Source organism: Toxotes jaculatrix, chromosome 20 (assembly GCF_017976425.1).
Source record: "Toxotes jaculatrix isolate fToxJac2 chromosome 20, fToxJac2.pri, whole genome shotgun sequence".
NCBI lineage: Eukaryota > Metazoa > Chordata > Actinopteri > Toxotidae > Toxotes > Toxotes jaculatrix.
The window spans coordinates 4,051,360-4,072,839 of NC_054413.1; the positions used below are offsets into that span (position 1 = coordinate 4,051,360).

The 21,480-nt window shown below is 40.9% G+C and overlaps 2 protein-coding genes across 3 annotated transcripts; both read left to right on the forward strand.

Annotated features, from left to right (window-relative positions):
- The first annotated feature begins 6,854 nt into the window (after window positions 1–6,854).
- Window positions 6,855–13,835, forward strand: anxa13 (annexin A13). 2 transcript variants are annotated; one of them, XM_041066208.1, is made up of 11 exons: window positions 6,855–6,973; window positions 7,983–8,058; window positions 8,175–8,269; window positions 8,436–8,606; window positions 8,768–8,801; window positions 10,025–10,104; window positions 10,337–10,507; window positions 11,532–11,607; window positions 11,846–11,958; window positions 12,388–12,554; window positions 12,740–13,835. In XM_041066208.1, exons 1-10 carry the CDS (start codon window positions 6,959–6,961, stop codon window positions 12,505–12,507), a joined length of 951 nt encoding a protein of 316 aa, XP_040922142.1. In that variant the 5' UTR covers window positions 6,855–6,958; the 3' UTR covers window positions 12,508–12,554; window positions 12,740–13,835. The 2 variants fall into 2 exon arrangements, with proteins under 2 accessions (XP_040922142.1, XP_040922141.1); XM_041066207.1 differs by having other exon boundaries at window positions 12,388–13,835.
- Window positions 13,836–14,465: 630 nt separating this feature from the next.
- LOC121200621 (coiled-coil domain-containing protein 106-like) lies at window positions 14,466–18,754 on the forward strand. The gene is made up of 5 exons (XM_041066018.1): window positions 14,466–14,619; window positions 16,777–16,994; window positions 17,115–17,327; window positions 17,416–17,622; window positions 17,856–18,754. The coding sequence occupies exons 2-5, from the start codon at window positions 16,787–16,789 to the stop codon at window positions 18,233–18,235; spliced, it is 1,008 nt and encodes a 335-aa protein (XP_040921952.1). The 5' UTR covers window positions 14,466–14,619; window positions 16,777–16,786; the 3' UTR covers window positions 18,236–18,754.
- Window positions 18,755–21,480: the final 2,726 nt, after the last annotated feature.

Here is a 21,480-nt window from a genome sequence, read left to right on the forward strand (position 1 = left end):
GGGGTATAATTTTACATTCAGTCAAGTCAGTTTAGATAGCTTGAAATCCCAAATTTGTATGAAAAGGTCAACATCCTCTATCCTTACAGCCTCAACTTGGAAAAAGAAATACTCAGCAGAGAGAAGATGTAAACAATGTTTGCTGTATAGTACTGGTGTTTTATTGAATTCTGTAACCCATCAGATCCCCATGGGGTTAGACTGTGATCCGGCATCACAGACACAATTATTTGGACTTAGTTGAGACTACAGTAAGGGGAAACAGTACACTGTGTATGTGTAGTGTTACCTTTAACTACCCATCATGTACATGGCAAACTACAGACCCAGAAACCATTTTTCATTGATTTGATTAAACAGGCCAGAGCAGTTATAGGCTACTGCACACTGGGTTATTTGAAGACCTCGCCACCTTGCACAATAAGAGAGACCCACAAGCAGACCCCGCAGACATGAGTAGCAGGATAAAAGCAGCCTTTGCAGTACTTAGTCAATAGGCAAAATTGGCAGCAGGTTGGCAGCGAGTGGAGGCAAACTAAACCAAAAGGATCACACAGACAGGCAAAAGTCTCAAAAACAGTAAGATCTGAGAAAACCAATCGAGACTGGAATCTGGTAGGTATGTACTGTGGGGTTCATGAGGGAACAAGTGTCAGGTGTGTCGACACGTGGAGGATCTGGTGACTTGAGAGGGTGGGAACACTGAGGACGACTGGTGGGCGGGAAGAGAATGGCAGGGTCTAAGGTTAGTTTGTGGGTAAACAGGGTGATTAATCAGACAGAGATAACTGTGGAGATGAAGCAGTTGGGACACTCTGGACTCTGGTAAACTGTGATGGGCATTTTAAATATTTTCTGACATTATTTAAACTGTTTGGTTGATAAATTAAAAAAAAAAATCAGTACTTAAAGATTAAATGAACAATGAAAACAATTGTAGCCCTGATAAAAAAATATTAGAATAACTGAGTAACTCATAACATTTCATAAAACGAAACTTACACTCGTTATAAACACGTTTCATTATTCTAAAATTAGATGAGCCACCATTTGGCACCTATTCATACAATCCCTCCTTGACAGGATGAGGCCAGTTTTGGCTGCTCAGATATTGAACAACTAACTTCAGATAATGGCTTTGGCCCAAAATGATATACAGTATTTTTGGAGATGAACTCTTCAAATATTGGAAATCAATATTGTTATTAATGTTACTGATACCGGAGATGCCATTACTCTCTGGGCTCCTCCTCCACAACCGGGGTCCATTAGATATTTATGAGTCAAATTATATCTAAACTGCTTATCCAAGGTAAACGATACCAGGAACAGAGACACATTATCCTGTAAAATACACTTTTACAGCAGTTATCTCCATAGCAGATGGTATGCATACTGATTACAATTATTTGAACCCAGTGTCAATTACAATCCCTGTAGACGTGACAGGAGGTTGTGAATTTGCTGAGCCCCGATGTGCAAACACTCGCTTTACCTTGTAGGCAAAAGGAGAGTGTTTCCCCAAACGATGAGTCCTCCCCGGCTGCAATTCTCTCCCCACATAGCTGTGATTAACTGCTGGGGCCCGATGACTACTCTCCCAATTAGGGAAGCCCTTCAGCCCTGTGTGCTGAGAGAAAACCGTTTCTCTAAGAAATTCTTCTCCTTGCTCCACACTGGTTGTAATTTTAAAAGAAAAACAAACAAGTGACCAAAAAAATGAATGCAATCACATTGTTGCCTGACTTTGATTCCAGTTTAAAGTATGTGTTGTTATGAGAATTCATCTTATTTCCACAGGGCAGGAGAAATGTGGACGGGGAAAGTGAGGTGTCCAACAGTGAGAGGGTTGAGTGGACGGTGGGGGTGAAAACATCCAAACCCAAAATGTCAGTCAAGCTTTCCTCCTGTGTTTGACAATGAACCCTGGATGTAAGTGACAAACAGTAATAAGAGTTGTTTATCACTGAGGATCTACTTGAAATGCAGCTCACTAAATGGAGTTTATTATTTCAGGGCTCATCATCATTACAGTGATGATGAATATGAGGATGATTCTGACAACAATCGTGGGCCCAGTACTGTTTACGCAAAAGTGGAGACATCACAAAGGGACGTTCAGCACAGAGAGGACAAAGGCAAGTCCACTCATCTAATAATCCACTTTGTTTTGATTTTACACTATGTGCAAAACCAGCCTTTTTGACTCACCGTCATCGCTCTGTCTTTCACCAGGGACTGCTGCAGCACAAACACAGATGCCAAGCACAAAGCCCAAGGCCAGGATGCTGGTGAGTCACAGTCATACCAACGTGTGTGAATGAAGGCTAAGTGAACGTTCATTCAGTAAAAAAACTGCCTTTCATTTGACGTCATTCGGTCTTAATCACTCAATTACAGCAATTTCTAGAAGGTAATTGTGCTTTATCTTCACCGCTTCTGCCTCCAGGTAGCAAGCAGGCAGCTGATTGATGGGAACGAGGTGGCCTCGCTCAGGGACCAATGTGAGATCATTCACACGCTGTTAGTCAGTCACTCTGCTGGAAATTTCTGAATCATACTGTGTGTGATCGTGTTTTCATGGTGTTTCACAATACTCAAAAGATAAGACAAGATAAGTATAAAATGAAACTTTACTGTGCAAATGAAAAGACTTAAGAAGGCAATAAAATAAGGATTATATATGATATATGATATATGCAGCTATGTGGCCAAAAGTGCTTGGACATCCCTGCTCCACTTTGTAGTTTGTAATTGTAGCTGTGGCTTAAATATGTGAGGAAAAAACATTGCCCCTCAAGGTCATTTCGTTGCTGAGCTTTATCAGCAGATGTCATGGAAATATACTGTAGATGTTCAAATTTCTTCCCTTTCCTGTTTACTCTAAGGAAGAGTTTGTAATATGATCAAAAGCTCGGGAACAGCCACTCAATAAACCTTGTCATGAGATCATTTTCCCAACTGCTGTTCCCAGTGTCAAGAATGAGCTTGGAATTAGTTATATCATCAGGCTGAGACTCCTTAATGTTGTAATGACTGCCTTCATGACAATACAGCCCCCCCCACACTCTCCTCATGGGAGGCCTGAGCATGCATTTGCAGTCACAGCCTGAAAAGGAACGTGAGTCAGCCTGATAGTACAACTTATTATGAGTGGGCTTCACTACAGTGGGAGCTAAATGGATACCTCTGGCTCTCATAGAAAGGCCTTTTTTTCTGTCCGTGGAAGAGACTGTCTGAGTTACAAAACAGATTTATTGATTTATTTTCTGGGAGTGAAATCGATCCCTCGCTTACTCTGGGCCAAGAAATATGTTTCAGTAAAGTGGAATTTAAATCCAGATTTATATATAGATAGAGAGTGAGTGACAGAAAGTATTATATGATGACTTGTAATAGTGGCAGTTCATGTTGTAATTTAACGGATACAAAGCTGCAGATGTTATCTGTTATACTGTAAGTAAAAGTAAAAATCACATCCCATATTAAATCATTTTAAATGAATTAAACTGTCCTATTCTTTTTTTCCCCAGCCCATCCACCATTACTAACACTGAAAGGAACTGTAAGTTTGTCAACTCCTGACCCCAAAAGGACGTCTTCACTTTATGCATCCGTCACTGTAGGTTTATACCAAATTCTTGTACCAATTTTTTGTTACAGTTAGTGCATGCTGTGGTCCTGGCTTTGTTGTGTTTTTTTTTTTTTTTTTTTTTTAACTTGGAATAATTTCCTAAATCAGCTGAGCCACTGTGGTAGATCTTTGTGGCACAGAGGAATAAGTTATATCAGGCTTTGGACACACACATACACAATATTTGTTAGTATAATCATTGTTGGTTTTGGTCCTTTCATTTGATCTATTGACAATAATAAAAGATACAGAATATCACCAGTCTTATCCTTTATTGCAAAAAAATTTTAAGCTGTAGGTAGGGAATATGACCACTAGATGGAGGCGTGGATCCATGTATGGGGGGATTTCATGCTCTTAAAGGAACAGTATTCGCCTCTAGAGCAAACCGGTTGTGTTCAAGTCCATTTCTTTTAGGGTGAAGCTTCAGTATCAGTTGTTCTGCAAGTTGCTGCCATCACAGAGCCAAGACTGAAGAGGCAGCTGTATAATATCGACAGAAAGGTCATATTTAACTTGCCCTGATGTTCTCCTCTGCATATTAAAAAGCCAAAAAGAATTTAAAAAACTTTCTGAGAGATCCTTATTTTGCTTTTTCTTTAGGAGACTAAAGCGCAATATTACAAAGAACTTTGCAAGCAAGTGGAGGAGAGAAAGCAACAGACAGAAGGAGAGAGAAGGAGAAATGCCACTGACGAACAAAAAGTAACTTCAAGAAGAAGGTCTATAATTTTAAGTCATGCATGGATTATACTTCTCATATTAATGTGATTTCCAACTAATCACACTTTTGTTCTCAAAACTGTATGAAAGAAATTACTTTATACTGCATGTTCACTATTGGTTTTCCTATTCTCGTACCATCTGCAGCACAATGAGATCATGCAGCACTCCATCTGGGGGATGCCAGGAAGTGGTGCCCCGAACTACCACCTGGGCACAGTGAAAAGGACCAAAAGCCCCTACACTGCAGGGATTTTACCCCAAGAGCAGGTAAACAATGCGCTGTTTATGAGCTGAGCATTGTTCCTTGCAACAAAAGCCCAGTGTACTCAGAAGGTCTCATGATCTCTCTGGCTTTGATGGGAAAGAACTGAAAGAGAGTCTGCAGCCTTTCCTAATGCAAATGTCTGTCAAGTCATGCTCGGTATTATAGGCCTTCATTGGCAGATGTTTTAATTTTTAGTTACATAATTACTGTAATTCTAAAGAAAAAAATTAATTCCAGTAAAAAATTAAAGTTAAATAAAATTATGAAAGTCAAAAATACCAAAAAGGGCCCGTGCTCGGACAGACTAGGTTGACCAGTGAAAGGAAATGTTGTTGCCGCTCTGCAATGTGACTACATAAGAAACATGAAGTGAAAGTTTCCTCTGGCCATCCGAGACAACTTCTTGACAGGAATCCTTTATTTACTTTTGCTCTAAAAACGTTCCTGTTGAGACTTAAGCCTCCTGCCGAGCCCTGCCACCCCAAAATGTTTTTGGAAGTAAAAAAAACCTGACCTCTTTTCCACATGTTGCATTCGCCTTGTAGCAGCTGAAACTCAAACCTCTGTCTGTGGTTTCTAACAGTGGGACTCCAAACAAGTTTTGTTTGAGGTCATAACAGGAGTCTGGGTCCTGGGCCAGCATGACATTGCAGCCCATTTCTTTGGCTGGCGCTTCTGAATGCTGTCTTTGTTTCTGTCACAGGTCCGTGACAAAGGCTTCAGTGGGATCCCCTTCCACCGCCTGTGAAATGAAGACCATAACATCCCCAAACTGAGGTAACTGAAAGCTGTTGCACAGTCAGGCAAATGGTACTCTCTGACTTCTTACTTTTCAAGTGATGCTAGTTTTGGGGTCCTCAAGAAATGTAGGCACTGAATAAACTTAGTTGGTATATGAACAGGTGCCTGTAACAGAAACATTTGAGACTGAGATTACATCAGTCTACACAGATCAGTGAAAATCTTGTGGCCCTACTAATTTTACTGCTGATAAACAGAATATATTGTTACTGTAAATGACTCATATCTTGGTAGAATATGTTGCTAATTTGCTCATTATAGTGTTGGACAGCCACACTGTTGGAATAACTTAAATACTTTGAGTCATTTGTCCAAAAAAGTTTCCCTGATTGATCTTCCAGGTAATCTTCAGATAATTATACAGCGCACAGAGATGACTCATCCTCTCTAATTGCATGGCTTTGTTAGTGTGACGTTAGCAGGCTCATAATTGGAACAGTTTATGCAGACACTGTGTGCATGTATGTAGTTCATAGGCTAAGGGCCTTATTGTAGGGACAGCAGTAGCTTTCGTCTTCAGTGGGAGAGTAATTATGATGTAGGGACAGTTATAAGGGACAGTGAAATACAGATGGTTAGAGTGTGGGCCGGCAAGTTGGTAATTATACTGTGGAACACTAAATTCTACAGAGGACATTTCTTTTGGTTTATTGTTGTCTCGTATGCTCATGAACTCTTTCTAGTGTACAACCAGTTTTAAAGTGTATACTATACAGTTTACACATTGTAATGTTACTTATAATGCTCATTGGTAACCTTAGAAGTTTGCTTCATGCCAATACTTTTATATTCTTAATGTAATCTATAGTGAATTATGCTCAGTTTCCAGTTAATAAGGTACACCTATGGTGCTGTATAATACAACAATACTTCAATGAATGAATTACTGAGTCTGACTGGGGGGAAAAAATACTGAATGATTGAGATTCCAACTGGGATTCCACTGACATTTACAGAAATACAAAATACATGTAAAATACACAATTATGTTGGAAATATAAAGAACATTCAACTCAGGGGCTGAGTGTTCAGTATGAGTACATAAGTGTTACAACTTGAGTTGAATAAAATGTAATGTTTAGTTTTTGCTGACACTAAAACAGTCTCAACAAGAATTAAACCTTATAACCTCAACCAAAGTATGGATCAGAACTGTTGTATTAGACTGCTTGAGTTTTAGCTCAGTGTACCTAATAAACTGGCAACTGTGTGTTTGTCTGTATATCCTTATGACACTAAGACTGATAACCTAAAACAGTAAGGAATAAAACAATTCAAACTAATAGCACATTTAGCTTGTTGAGTGACACCATGATAACGTGAAGCGTGATAGAATCGGATTATAACCACAGACAGGAGGACTGTGGGAAACTCAGTGTCTGTGGATGTAAATGGTTAACGGGACCGTGTCCGTGCCGACGTCACGCGCTGGTTCCTGCTGCTCTGGGCCGCAGCTCGGTCTGAAGAAGACAAATATCCCACAACCAGACTTTTCCCTACAGATCACCCGCCGCTGGATTAACATCCCCAAAATGGGCAACTGTCAAGTAAGTAACATACATTTGTCTGAGATAGTTTGAGCTACAAACGCACTGGTAATAGAAATAATAATAATAAAAAATCTTAACAATCAGCAGATTGTGCTTCACTCGAAGTGTGAGCGACAGTTTCGGTTTGATAAATAGGATCAAGATCTTTTGATCCAGCCAATCAACAGGAACGATATTAGATTCTGGGGAGTTCGGGGTTAATGTGTAATTGAATATTTTACGTATTACTTATTTTGCATGAAGGCTCGAGCACTGCGGTGCCTCTGTTCGCCGTCAGTTACTGCGCACAGCTTAAAGACCGTGGTAGATCTGTGCTGTCGGGACTGAATGTAAGAGCTAAGTCTGCACATTCATAAAATTCGGTGTTTCTTTAAATACGAGACGACGCAAACGTTGCAAATGACACCGTGTGACAGACAACCGTGTCTGGGTTTACGCAAAGGAAAGGGCCACTCCCCTGCGGAATTCATCACAGCTCCGTTAGATGAGTAGCCTCGGAAGATGAATGAGTGGGGATTTGTAGGTTACGTAAGGGCAAGAAAAAGTGGGCATAAGATGTTATTTCGCTATTTAAAAAAAAGTATTTTCATACATTATTGTAACATAATTGTTTTAAAGTGCTTTAAGTTTCAGGGGAAAAAAAATCAACCATTTACTTTCACATTCCTCTTGTTAAAGTGAAAATGAGTGACATTGTATTTCCATAGCGGGAACCCTTTAAAACCTCCTCTCAGACCCCTGTTTGGCCCCCAGACTGCACTTTGATTACTGCTGGCATTCATACAGCCCCCACCAAGTTTGTTTAAAGACTTCTGGCCCTGGATTCCTCAACCGAAGCATTGTGTCATAGTCCTCCCCTCCCCCTATCTCCCAGCTGCTCCTGCATTACTATCACCAATCCCTCTGAACTTCGTTTACTTTAGCAGATAGTTTGATATAATCACTGTGTGTTATGAGAAGCTGTTTTTAGTTTTGTAGTTAATATACAAAACTTTTGTTTTCTCAGCCCACAATTGTGCCCTATGAGGAGTTTGATGTCGTAGCTGACATCAAGGCTATCCGCAAAGCCTGCAAAGGCCTTGGTAAGTTGGAAATACTGGGGGAAGAAAATGTTTTCGTTTCTTGTTGTGTCCATGTTTTACTCACAAATGACATTGTTGATTATTGTTCTGTGTCTGTTTTGATTTTTTCTTTTCAGGAACTGATGAGCAGGCCATTATCGACATCCTGGCAAACCGCAGTTCAGCTCAGCGTCAGGAAATTAAACAGGCCTATTTTGACAAGTATGATGATGTGAGTGCCGTGCAGTGATACACAGAATAATGTCTATTCATCTTTCACCACATCATTTTTATGATAAGAAGCATTTTAATTAGAATTTGGTTTTGAAAATATATTAGAAAATCTGCATTGCTCCTTTTGTTTCTTTTTCTTTTCTCCCCATGTTTTACTGAGACAGGAGTTGGTGGACGTGTTGAAGAGTGAGCTGTCTGGAAACTTTGAGAAGGCCATCCTCGCCATGCTGGACCCGCCCGTCATCTACGCTGTCAAGGAGCTGAGGAAGGCCATGAAGGGACCGGGCACTGATGAAGACGTCCTGGTGGAAATGCTCTGCACCGCCACCAATGCTGTAAGTGCCAACTTATCACCTTCATAAACTAAATGATTCATTTTAAAATTAAAAGACTGAACCACTGACATAAAAATGACAGAATGTATTGAATTCAGTTTTAGATTTTTGATGTAAAATATTCAGTTTTTATATTTATTGTATCCAAATGTTTTCAACAGGACATTGCCATGTTCAAGGAATGCTACTTTCAGGGTAAGCCAATAATCTTTATCAAAAGAAAGGGGTTTCCATTCATGAACATATGGATATTTTATGGTTTTGCAATTGTTAAACCTCTCAGCAAACAAGTTATTAAATGTCTCTATTTCTCTTCCTTGTATAATGAACTCTGGAGGAAACTGCTGAGAGTGACTCATTTGGGCCTACACACACACACACACCACATACAATACTATTCTTGTCCCTTAAGACATTTAATGTACAGTCACACTTTGTTTAGTCAAGGCCCATCCTGCTGTCACTTCCTTTTTACCATGATAACAGTGCTGATACTGGAACTGATTATATTTACCAACATCATCTTTCACTATTGTAGGACTTCTCAGTCACTGGGATTGTAGGGGACTGGGGCAATGACAGGTTAATACAAAAACTCAAAAACTCAAATGGATGACGTCAGTGTTGCTGGCTTGGATAAGGTAGCTGAAGGGGCTCTGTTGTTGTTGTTGTTGTTGCTGCTGCTTTTTTTTTTTTTTTTTTTTGTTATGGCTAATTATGCCGCTTCCTTCCAGTGCTTGCAACATGGTGTCGCTAGTCAGAGCAGAGGGCACAGTAGAGTTATGATTCCACAGCCTGATAGTTATGTGCTATGAAGTTAAAAAAAAAAATAATTCAACATTAAATTCATTTTTCATAATCGGCTACCTTTGGTCTGACTCTTGTTTCTGTAATCTCTCTGTTTTCTGATTTGTAATCACTGACCAATATCATTTCACAGTTTCACAGTTGCTTCCAGTAAAAACCTACAAAGGCCATCCGCTCCCTTCAGCCTTTATCACTGCATAGCTGTGCACCTACACAGATTGTGAGGGCAGAAGAACAATTGAATGTGGTTTCAGAACATTCTGAGTTATCTAAAAATGCCAGGTTTTGGTGATAGTAGTCAAAAAGGGAAGGCTGTAGGAATCCTGAGAGTCCAGTCTTATTAAACTAAAAGGCACTGCAGTCACTGGACTTGAGTGTTTTGAGAATGAAGACAGGCCAGACTTGGAAATGTAGGACAATTATCAACTTTAGCTAAAAGGGCAATTTAAGGGAGAGTGGATGGACTAAAAGACAGGAACTGAACTGAATGTGGCAAACTTGAATCTCACAGTACAAGTGACCTCCCTTTTAAATACTGAAAACAAACAGCATAACTTTTATTTTTTGTCATATTTAACTTTCCTTTTGTTTACATTGCATTTTCTTTTCAGTGCATGAACGTGATCTGGAAGCAGATATCGAGGGAGATACAAGTGGGGATGTTAGAAACCTCCTCACAGCTCTTTTGGAGGTAAGTGGCCTTGTGTTTGTAACTCCACTCATGTAACTAAATTCCTCCCATCTGCCCCTGGACTGAAATCGAGCTCACTCTCCCTGTGCCCAATAATGCCCTTTGAGCGCACACACACAGGCCACAATCCAGACCCCCTCTCATTACTAAAACGGACACCAGATACAGTTTCTTGACTCAGACAGAAAGGCCTCACTACACAGCAAAAGTCATCTTAGTCTGCTTCTTACAGGGCAACAGAGATGAGAGCTATGAGGTGGACGAGGAGCTGGCTGAACAAGATGCTACTGCCCTGTTTGAGGCTGGTGAGGGTCGCTTTGGGACAGATGAGTCCACCTTCAGCTACATTCTGGCCACCAGAAATTACCTGCAGCTCCAGGCTACCTTCAAGATATATGAGCAGGTAGGTTCTGGTGTTGCACTGTCCATAGCTGCAGTGATACCACGTATCAGTTTATATGGCAGGGACTCGTCATCTTCAGCTGGGATGTGAATTAATCAGGGTTGGTATCTTACATTATCCCTGGTACAAGTGTTGGTTTTCATGCAGGTGCAGACACAGTTGTAGTATAATTTCTGCAACCATACTGTGACACTTGAAATGTCTTATGTTCCTTTCAAACATCCTAATAAACCACTAGTCACTATAACCAGATCCAAAGGAAACTGTGGACTTAGAAAATGAATTGTTTCTTGTGAGGTTTTGATGGTGGTGAACCCATACACACAGGATGAGAGCCAGCGGGATTAGGGTGTAGGGGATGGTGTAGAAATAAGCAGCATCAGACAAGCAGAGCTTTCTTTCAGAGCTTTGGAAATTTTCTGTTCATAAACAAAATAGGTGCACACAAAGGTAGCTGAATGCTGGCACAAACAGTTTTCCTGCTGACACAAATCTCAGCAGCAACCTGCCCTCTCTCTAGCCAAACAATTCTGCTCTAACACCTGCAAAATATCCTCATCAACCCCGGCCAGCACCACTGCCCAGGTGAAGGCGGTCCCCCAGACTTTCACACAGTATTTTAAAAAACAAACTCCTGGCAAACATATCCATATACACACTACACATGACAATGTGTAGCGTGTATATGCAGGTTAACCAAATGCAGGTTAACAAAAACATTTAATAAACTAAAAAAATACCAAACAAAAACCAAACCTAACAAACTGCTCACCTAACCACTCCCCTCTCGCTACCCCAACACTTGGTACAACCTAACGGGTAATTAGCAGCTGCTGGTGTTCTAAGGCTGCATCTTCATGAAAACCTGCCCCCAGAAGTTGACCTCAGAGAGAGAGAGGGATTAGCAGATTTTTCAAAGTAAAAGCACGAAACAAACTTCTTGGATCAGTCCATATCTTCTGACTTAACATGGATGTGTTCCAGATCACACACAAACACTCAACTATTAATTTTCTTTCTATAGCTCTCTGGAACTGAAATCCTGGATGCCATTGAGAATGAGACTTCTGGGACACTGAAAAAATGCTACATTGCTCTGGGTTAGTATGAAACACGACGTGGTGACTGTTAAACTACAACAAACTCAGTCTATGACCTGAATTAATCCACATTCATCATCCTGTAGAAATGATCATAATCCAGAAGTTTTATGTCCTGAAATAACAGCTGTATGGTGCTTATTTACTTTTATAGAAGAAAAGGGGCTGATGTTGGTGGAACATGAAGTACAGTAAATTGCAGTGGAATTTAATGAAAGCCTTTCCTTCCTCCCCACAGTGAGAGTTGCTAAGAACCCTCAGCTCTACTTTGCCAGGCGTCTGAACAAGGCCATGAAAGGAGCGGGCACTGATGAGGACACCCTTATACGCATCATTGTGTGTCGCTCTGAGGTAATGGACTAATTTTTTTTTTTGTTGATAGGTAAGATTAAAGCTGAAAACCACTGTTGCACCCAAAATCCCATTGTTTTCTGCATCAAATTTTAGCGTGCCAGGCTGCGACCTCAGACTGAACAATGTTATTTCATCAATATTTAATTTCTTGACTTGAGGGGAATTTGTTGCTGAAGGTCAGGGGAATATGATATGCAGGAAATAACACGTTTGTGTGCACCTTCTTTTTCATCTTGTAGTATTTGGTTTGATGTATGCATGCCAAACCTGAGGCAAGATTGCCACTCCTCCTTGTTTGATTTTCAGGGCAGTTTAACATCTTGGTCAACAGTGTTTGCATGATATGAATTCACCAAGGTCAAGCCTTGAACTTGAATGAGTACAAACTCCTTTAATGTTGTTTTTTTTTTTCCATTTGGGCAACAGTATGATTTGGAGACCATCAAAGACATGTACCTGGAGAAGTATGATGTGTCTCTGAAGGACGCCCTGAAGGACGAGTGCAGCGGCGACTTTAAACGTCTCCTCCTGGCTATCTGCCACTGAAAGCTGGAGAGGCAGGCAGGGCGAAGGTGGAAGACAGAGACAGCAGAGTATGTTTATACCGAGAGCGCCGCTGTTTTCTGTCTAACAAACTAACACTCAGTCTCTCCATGTGACATTATGTAGGAAGCAGGAGGGTGAAGGTGATGAAATAATTAACCTGGCTCATGTCTTGTCCAAACTCTGAGTTACTGTGAACATGGGTGACTAATTATTTAACATTTGTCGTCCACAGACATTGAACTGGACTCCCTAATCTCGGACTTACCAGTGTGTGAAATTGTGTCTGTCAATCACTGCCCATTCCTTAGTTTCAGTTCTTAACACCTTTACCAGCATTTTACGTAGTGGTGAGTAATTTTCAGTCGTGGTAAACAAGCACCAAATTTCTACTTTTCCAACTGTAGTCACACTATTGCAGTTACATTGAGAGTGATTTGATCAGGTGATTCAAGCCTTGATAGGATAATCACATTTTAAACATGAGACATGGTTTTACAAAAAATTCAGCTGTGGCCTAAGTGTGTCCTTCTGCTGCTGCATATACTGATGCAATGAGTCATAGTATTACCATCATATCCACCATCAAGTATTATACTGTTTTAGATCACATAATTCTTCGTTTGATCCCCCCCCCCCCCGATCATTATCTTTCACCCTCCCAAATTCAATGATTGTTATACTTTACTGCTGTTAAAACTAATACAGTCACTCCATGTGGCTTGAAGTTTGTGCTTTTTAAATGAAGAAATGTGAAAGTTTGTAATGAAGGAATTTTAGCTGATATCACGAAGGATATGCAATGTTATGTGAGAGGATTTTCTGAATTGTCTTCACTGCTTGTTCACAAAAGAGATGATATATTTTATCAGTTGCTTAATGAAAGAAATTATATATTGATTTACGATATGTTGCATTTTTATCCAGTACAACTCAAAAAACTTGACAAATCCAAATACACCTCACCTTGTTATATGTGTTTTGTATTTTATGACTAACACAGTAGAGTGTTTAATATATAGCATTATTTCGTTTTAGGAAGGCCAGAGGATGTATGAGAAGAAACTTCATAATGATGTTTAGGCGAACTGAATACTTAACATCTGGACAGTTTGATGTCTGTGTCATCTGTGTGTCTCTGTAAGGCAGCTGAGATTTGTTACAATGACCACTATTATAAACATTTAGCAACAAGCTGAGTAGATACTCAAGTGAACTTCAGTACACGGGGTCGTGATGTCAACCCGGGACATTAGTTTGGTCGTGGGAATAGTGTTTGTTTCTCTATAGCCAAAGAATCTTTGTTTAACTGCAAATAAAAGTTCCCTGTAACATCATCTCGTGTTCCTCTGTTCCTCTGACATAATGCACATAAAACACACATGCAGTCTCAGTGGGCCTCCTTCCCTGTGTAATACAGCCACTGTCAGTTGTGAAAATACCAATCTGTCCTGATACAGCTGTGTGAAATCCTAAAATCTGTGTTCGGTGAAAGTTTATGTGAAGTTGGACATGCAGAATGATGCAGTTGTCATGGCAGCACATCAGCCAGCACTCATGTAGCTGGTCAGTATGGTTTCCATGACAACCCTGTCAAACATCCTGTGGCTGTCAAGTTTATGAAGCAGTGTAACTGATCTTTTGTATGACAGCACTTTGTGAAAGGACACGCCCCCTCCAAATCTGTCACTGCTCTATTGCTGCCTTCAAGCAGTATCGGATATATGCACATTTAAAATCGAAGTAACATGTAAAACCACAAAGTGGGAAATGGCAATATCAGCTTTTGGATCTCCAATGGAAATAGCGCACCGAACTCTGGGTTTGAACACAGTTTGGCTGCTCAGCATGAGTTTGTCTTTCAACAATTGTGTGAAGTACGAGTTTCCGTCGAGCACCCGAAGGCACCGTAACGTCCCGGTTCTCGTCAGTGCTCTCTGGCACCACCCCTCTCTCAGACATGCATGTTGTAGTCTCGCATTTTTTTCTATCCCACTCGTCTCTGTTTATATTTTGGAAAACGGGACGTTTTACTCGCACTGAGATTTCAGCGCGCAGCGACACAAACACGGGAACATCACCGGCATCAGTCTGTGTCACTGGACTCTCTTGAAGGTACGCTGTCCTGTGTGTTTCACTGGCTTTGTTGCTCCTTTTCCCCTCTTTTTTTTTCCTGGTAATTACAGTCATTAGCATCCATCTTGGTAGGAGCTAATTAAAACCACTGCAAGGAGAAATGGTTGGCCCTTTGTGGCTCACAAAACATTACATCTTTGTATGATCTGTGAGGTTTATAACTTCTGTCATGTCATATATGCGCTTTTAAAATTCTTACCAATTAAAACATTTATAAACCTGTAATAAATCACTGGTGACACATATAACAGGCCTGCTGACTTAGTTCTTGATTAATCGCACTTTATTAGTATTTGTACCAGATATGTTGTCACTGAAAAATGTAAGATTTCTCTTCAGACTGCGGTACACTGGAGTAATTCGCATGTTATGACAGGTGTTGGGACCAGATTAATCACTGCAGCACTCACTCCTTACTTGTGTTTGGATACTGCAGCATGCACATGTTCAAGAGAGGAGTCCATCATCATCTCCATGGAAACATTAAGTGAAACAGTGATGTCCACTTCCTGCAACAAACACTAGTGAATAAACTACTGTGTTTTCATCTGCTCTGCCTTTTGAAATATTGCACCTGAATGTGCTGCTCCTCCTTTGCATAGATACTCCTCAGCCACTGACCCTATTAGGTAACACTAAGGTTTCATTCAGTGATTAGTGCAGGAAGTTTAAATCAATGTCTATCAAGTAACTGTGAGTTAACAGTCATTAACTGGTCATTTAAACTAATAGTGGCTTGATCATTACTAACAAAACGGTATCTTTTTGTGCTTCCTTTTTTGTTTCTCATACCTTCCTACCATTAGATTTGGCCCATTTTCAAGGGAAAACCAAGTGCACACCTTCAAAGTGTTGGAAATTACAGGGCGCCTGTCTCTGCATGCTACAGCCTCTGATATGTGATTCCACTGAAGTTTTAAAGCAGAAATTGTGAACCATTTGGTTTACAATGTGAATTATCCTCTGTGGGTGAATTTTAACACCAGCATGTCCATTTTTGAATCTTATATTCAACATTTTAGTCTTGAAGAGCTTTTCCCAGAGAGGTTTGGCCCATTGAGACATCTTAGCTAAGTGAACTACACTTGATTTTAAATGGGGAGATATGCTTTCTGTACTTCATTTAACTCATCATCTAATTCTGATTCATGTGAGCAGTACATGACCATATTAATGGGTAATGACTATAACTTTCAGGAATATGGAAAATAACATCAACAGGTTAAAACAGCATTTCTTTATTCCCACTGTAAAGCAACAGAACAAAAGTGTGAGGTCTGGCTTTAAATAAAATCAGGATGTAAGCACAAAATCCACAGTTCTTTGTTCATTCTTAATTAATGCTTAACTAATGTATGATTCATCATGTCCTAATGAATGTATTAATGCATGATATATCATGAACTCACGTGGCTCTGGATTAATAAGTGATTAGGTCGCTATTAGTTTTGTCTCCTGTTATTAAATTATATGGAACAAAGGTGAAAACATAGCAGGAGCAAAATCATACATGCAGCAGTGATTTTCATTTATCATCAATCATCAATCATTAACCAAAGGGCCGCAAACCTGATGATGTCATGGGAGGCGGTGAGTGATGATTATAGTATTCAGCAGATGGGATTCAAGCCATTTCTGACGTCTTTTGTTTAGCAGTACAGAATTATTTTGTATTGAAGCGTATTACATACACCGAAGTAAAACAAACTGGCAATTTTATCATGCAATTATGACTTCTGTAATTCTGTAACATCTAATAATTACAAGATCTATATTTCATAAAATATCTCATAATTATAAGATCTTTATCTCTTAATTACTAGATACAGATCTCATAATTACGTGATCTGTATCTTGTTGCTATGGAGATAGCTTCAGTCCAAGTTTGCTTGCTGCCAGCTGTTGACGGAAACATTGCAACAGCACGAGTCGTCTATATGAGGTTATAATGCTTCTGTTTGAAACGGCAGCATGGTCTATAGGAACTGGGAAAGGTGGATGCATTGCATGTGAAGTGCCTTTCAATGTCATTCCATCAAAAGGGAGTATCAGTCCTAATTGCACATCATCTACATAATGGAAAACCTTTCAGTAATCTGTAACTCAAACTGACACCTTTCCCATGTTGTTTCCTAGGTTTGAAGAGATGTCATCCGTGTGGCAGCAGGAGCCGGCAGGTTATTCCCCCTGCGTGGAGATTGACTCCAGCTCTGTGAGGACCAAGGACAGGCTGAGCTCTCCAGCCTGGCTGAAGCAGGAGCAGGATGATCTCCGCATCATCAAGTGGGAGAATTTTCAAACAGGAACCTCAGCAGATGCTGTTCAGGACAACACACCCAGCAGTGCCATGTCAGGTAAGCAAAGTGTGTCACATTAGTGTTCATAAACAAGTCAGACCATGTTCCAGTTGATTTATGGTCTTAAAGTCTGTCCAAAGCAGGACGTGTGTTATGTCCTGTCTCCCCTTTCTCTAGCTGCCTCACATGTAGAAGGTCTGCCACCAAGGGTGCTGCTGACTATCACCAAGCTTCAGTGCATGCTGGAGAGCAAACAGGAGCGCATTGCTGCACTGGAGAGGCAGGTGGAGGACCTGATGCAGGACCGCAAGTTCCTCAGGAGCCAGATTGAAAACCTCACAAGCAATCGTTCCATGCCAACGTTTGCTTCACCTAGTACAGTGATGGAAGGTCAGTGCGTGAAGCCTACACTGCGTTTGACATAATATTTACATTTATTGAATTGTTTTAATCACTGTCGCTGATCTCTTATTTTCAGCTCCTAAACCCAGCAAAGTGCAACACTCAGAAAACAAATCTCGGAAGAGAGAAAGAGCTTCCTCCAGTTCCTCTGACAGCAGCGACAGCGGTTCTGAAGCATCCGACTCATCTGATGTGTCAGCGGCTTCTAGTGAACACAGAAGGAGGAAACACCATAAGGACAAGAAAAGATCAAAGAAGGGGAAAGACTACAGCAGAAAGAGAGGTAATCTTTAACCATAGCAGTCAAACACAGCATCCGTTACCCAGAGCCGAGTAGAAAAGTGCGTGAAAAAGCATCTATTTCAGATCACACTGGAAATTAAACTTTAAAATTGGTTGTTTATGGATTACGTATCATTGGCACATGCTCATCATCAGCCCATGTTTGTGTTTTGCCACCTCTGTAACAACCTCAGTTCACACAGTTAATTTCTCGCTGTCCTTTCTTTCCACCAGCCACAGGTGTCCAGTACGTCATCCACCGCTACAAACAGGTCCTGTCTGCCTTCATCAAGAAGAAGAGCATGAGCGAAGCTTTCCGCCATCTGGGGATCGACCGCAACACCATCGCAAACACAGCATCAATTGCCGAACTCCACCTGGCCGGCAAAGACATGGTCCATTTGGTGGGCATGTTTCGCCAAGGAGAAGAGACTCTGGTCAGCTACGCCCAAAGGTGCACCTTGGTCATTGACAGCAACGCTGACCTGTCCAGGAAAATAGACCAGATGAAAGCCAACGGCGAGCTTCTGCCCATCTCAGGGAAAAGGCCGAGGGTGTTGCATTCTCACATGCAGCAGCTGGGGGGTGCTGCAGAAAGCATTTTAATAGGTTGATTATTATTTAATTGCATTGATGGGGTGAAACATAACAAGCCTTCACAAACTAAACTTCTTTTGTTTGTTTTTCCCTCAATCTGAACTGCTGGATTTAAATGTTTAATGTAGCATTTTTGCATTTCTTAAAGTTGCTTTATGTCTCAAGGGGACCAGAAATGTTAATTATTTCAGTATATCAATATGCATTTTAGTATTCACAATTACACATTTAGACTGTATATTTTGTACTTGACAGCCATCCAGATTTATTTGCAGCTACTTTCAATACTGGGAATAATTGATTTATTTTTATTTTATTTGTTATTTAAGAGCAGGTGTATGTGTAGTGTGAGAAACACCCACAAGATGGCAGTGCTGACATATAAGATCATGTTTACAGCTCACTCCTGCTCTCATTTAATCCAAAATGGTGGATAGTCAATTTCTATTTTCCAGCACCAGTTGTGTTACTTTATGTTCATATAGAATAATTGTGATCCATATGCTGTAACTGAACAGAGATATTTAAAAACTGCATTCATCACAGTGTGTCAGTGTTTCTGAACTACAAACGAATGAAAATGAAAATTTTTGTTTTTTTGTTTCTTTTTTTCTTTTAATCCAAGGAAGTTTGTAAGTGTACTGTACCAAAATATGACAGGATACCTGTGCACCCTGAAAGGATGGTAAAAAGCCCTTAAAGTAAAACACGAGCATCACATCGACCCCCAGATCTTGAACATAGCTTCTGTAAGATGAAATGTGACGCAGCTGTGTACGGTACTTATTTAGTCTTTCTCTTGACCAGAGGAGTGGGCAGCACTTGAGTAGACGGATGGGAAAGCTTGGTAAGACATCCCTGGGCGATGGTAAGTGTCAGTACAAAGTGTTGCCATTGCCTTCTCTGCTGTTTGCATTTCACATGGAGTGACAAATTACTCGTGCAAAGCCATTACAGGGGCTGCACCCAGGCTGTTTATCTTTGCATGGGACTCTGTCACTGTCACTCCTATTCACACGCCAGCTATCTGCTTATCTTTCACTCTCACTTCCCAAACTGTCTTCCCCCTCCATCCCTTCCTGCCCAACCTCCACCCTCTTCTGTTATGAACTCATTCAGTCATTTCTCATTACCTATCATTTCTCCATCTCTTTTTCTTTCTTTCCCTTTTGTCACATCTTTTTACCCAAAATCACACATGATGAGAAGGTGCTGAAGTTTTGGATAATGTAGAAACATTTCACGCCACCAGAGGCGACCGTGAGTGGCCTAAAGTTTCTTGCGGCACGTTTACAGCCAGAGGGGACAGGTGCGCGCTGGTCTGCTCGTCAGCATGTGGTAGAAAAGGGTGGGTGTATCTCTCTGCCAGGTCTCATCTCTTCCCACCTCCTGAGGCATGCAAATGTCAGTTCTGCTCTCTTGTCACCAGGACATGACGTGAAGACAGGTTTTCTTCAAATCCTCAAATGAAAGGGGGACTCAGAGAAAGGTACATGATGTTACTGACTATTTATTTGCACCACCACCTCTGTTGGTCAGCATGTCCCTAAATAAGGCAGCAAAATGCAGCTTCCACCTGCTAATACATCAGAGTGGCAGCTGTGAATTTGGTGCTAATGACTCAGGGTGCTGAAGCTCAGAGCTGAAGATGGAGATAGGATGTGGGCCTAATCGAGCCTGAAGCGTTCTCTCCTCCTCCCCTGGCCTTTTGACTCACACTGGTGTGAGGCCAGCTGGGACTCCATTTTGTGTCTTTCCTGGTTGCAGGTGCCGCATCATTGCAGAGGCTCCAAGTGCCTGATGGGTACGAAAATTCAACCCCCTCCTCCTTCTCCCTGTCAGGCTTTGATTCTGACCTTGACAAAAAGAGCATCTGGACGTTCTCACAGAGAGTAGCTTGTAATAACCACCAATCACCCTGTTAATGGTGCAAGTAAAATGTGTTTGAACTGGTGAGTTCAAATGGAATGGGGTTATGTTTTGTTATACTGGCAGCTTGTGCCACACCTGCTGCATAATAAATGCCTCAGACATATTATATAAAGGATTACAAGGCTTGTAATGGAGTGAAAGAGCTCAGACTTGAGCAATTGATTTTATGCTCTCTGGGGAACGTAGTTCTTGGCTTGAAAAACAGTGAGTGTAGTGTCACTTTTTACTGGGATTATTGTACGCTATTGCGTAACAGTGCTCAGCCTGTGCTGGCATTTCCTTGGGCCTATTGTTTGTTTGCAGATTTTGATGATGTGCCATGACATTTATTTGCATGTCTATTAGTCTTCCATGTAAATAATAGTTCTTTGTGTTGCTTTCCTGTCTTATTAAAGTGCTGCCATATTAAGCACCCACCTATTTTGCATTTATTTATCTTCTTGCAGATGTGAGGTGAAGATTAATACCATTCTTGTGTTTGTTTGATAAATATGAAACTACAGACAGGAGCCAAGACAATTTTGTTACCTTTAGATGGAACCAGGTTATAGATTTTTCCTTTGTACTAAGCTGAGAGGATTGTTAGCCTAGCTTATAAATCAAGTGAGCAAACACGACATATTCACAACTAGAAGACCTGAAAACGTACCAGCATCATCAGAGTTACTCGTGCTCTGTTTTGCATTTAGATGCACACGCTCCAACATTTTCAGCATTTTGGTGGCAGGCAGGCTGCACAGACATAGGACCGACAGATCAAACAGATTTTGAATTCCCCAAAAATGAAGAGACAGTTGGTCTGGGTGTGTGTGTGTGTGTGTGACTTTTCACCTTTTATTTGCCCTTGGTCTTCCTGCTAATGAAATCTCAAAATAACCTGCTCTCTGCTGAAAAAGTGGGTCAGAGCGCCAACACGATGCCAATTCAATACAAAAGCATCAAGTAGTGCATTATGGGTATTTCCCCCTGTGGTAGAATTGAGGTGGGGGCCAGAGTCTGCGCACTGGTGGGTTGCTATTCTTGTCCTTTTTCTGCAGTGACATGAGATGGCTGGTGGAACAGTCAACAATGTGCAATCATAGTCTTATCTTCAGTTTTTAAGAGGGTGAAAAGAAAAAGAAAACATGCACACATTTCTGCTGTAGTGTCAAATCCTCTGACGTATTTACTGCATTAGATGACTGGATAACAGCAGGGTTGCTTTACTGGAGCACATCATATGGAGCTGCTAGTGGTAAGAGGCACTAGGGGACAGTGTTGTATCCACTACACTGTTGTCATGTTCTATTGTTTGTGGCCAGACACATCACGCAAACCCCCCTCAATGCAC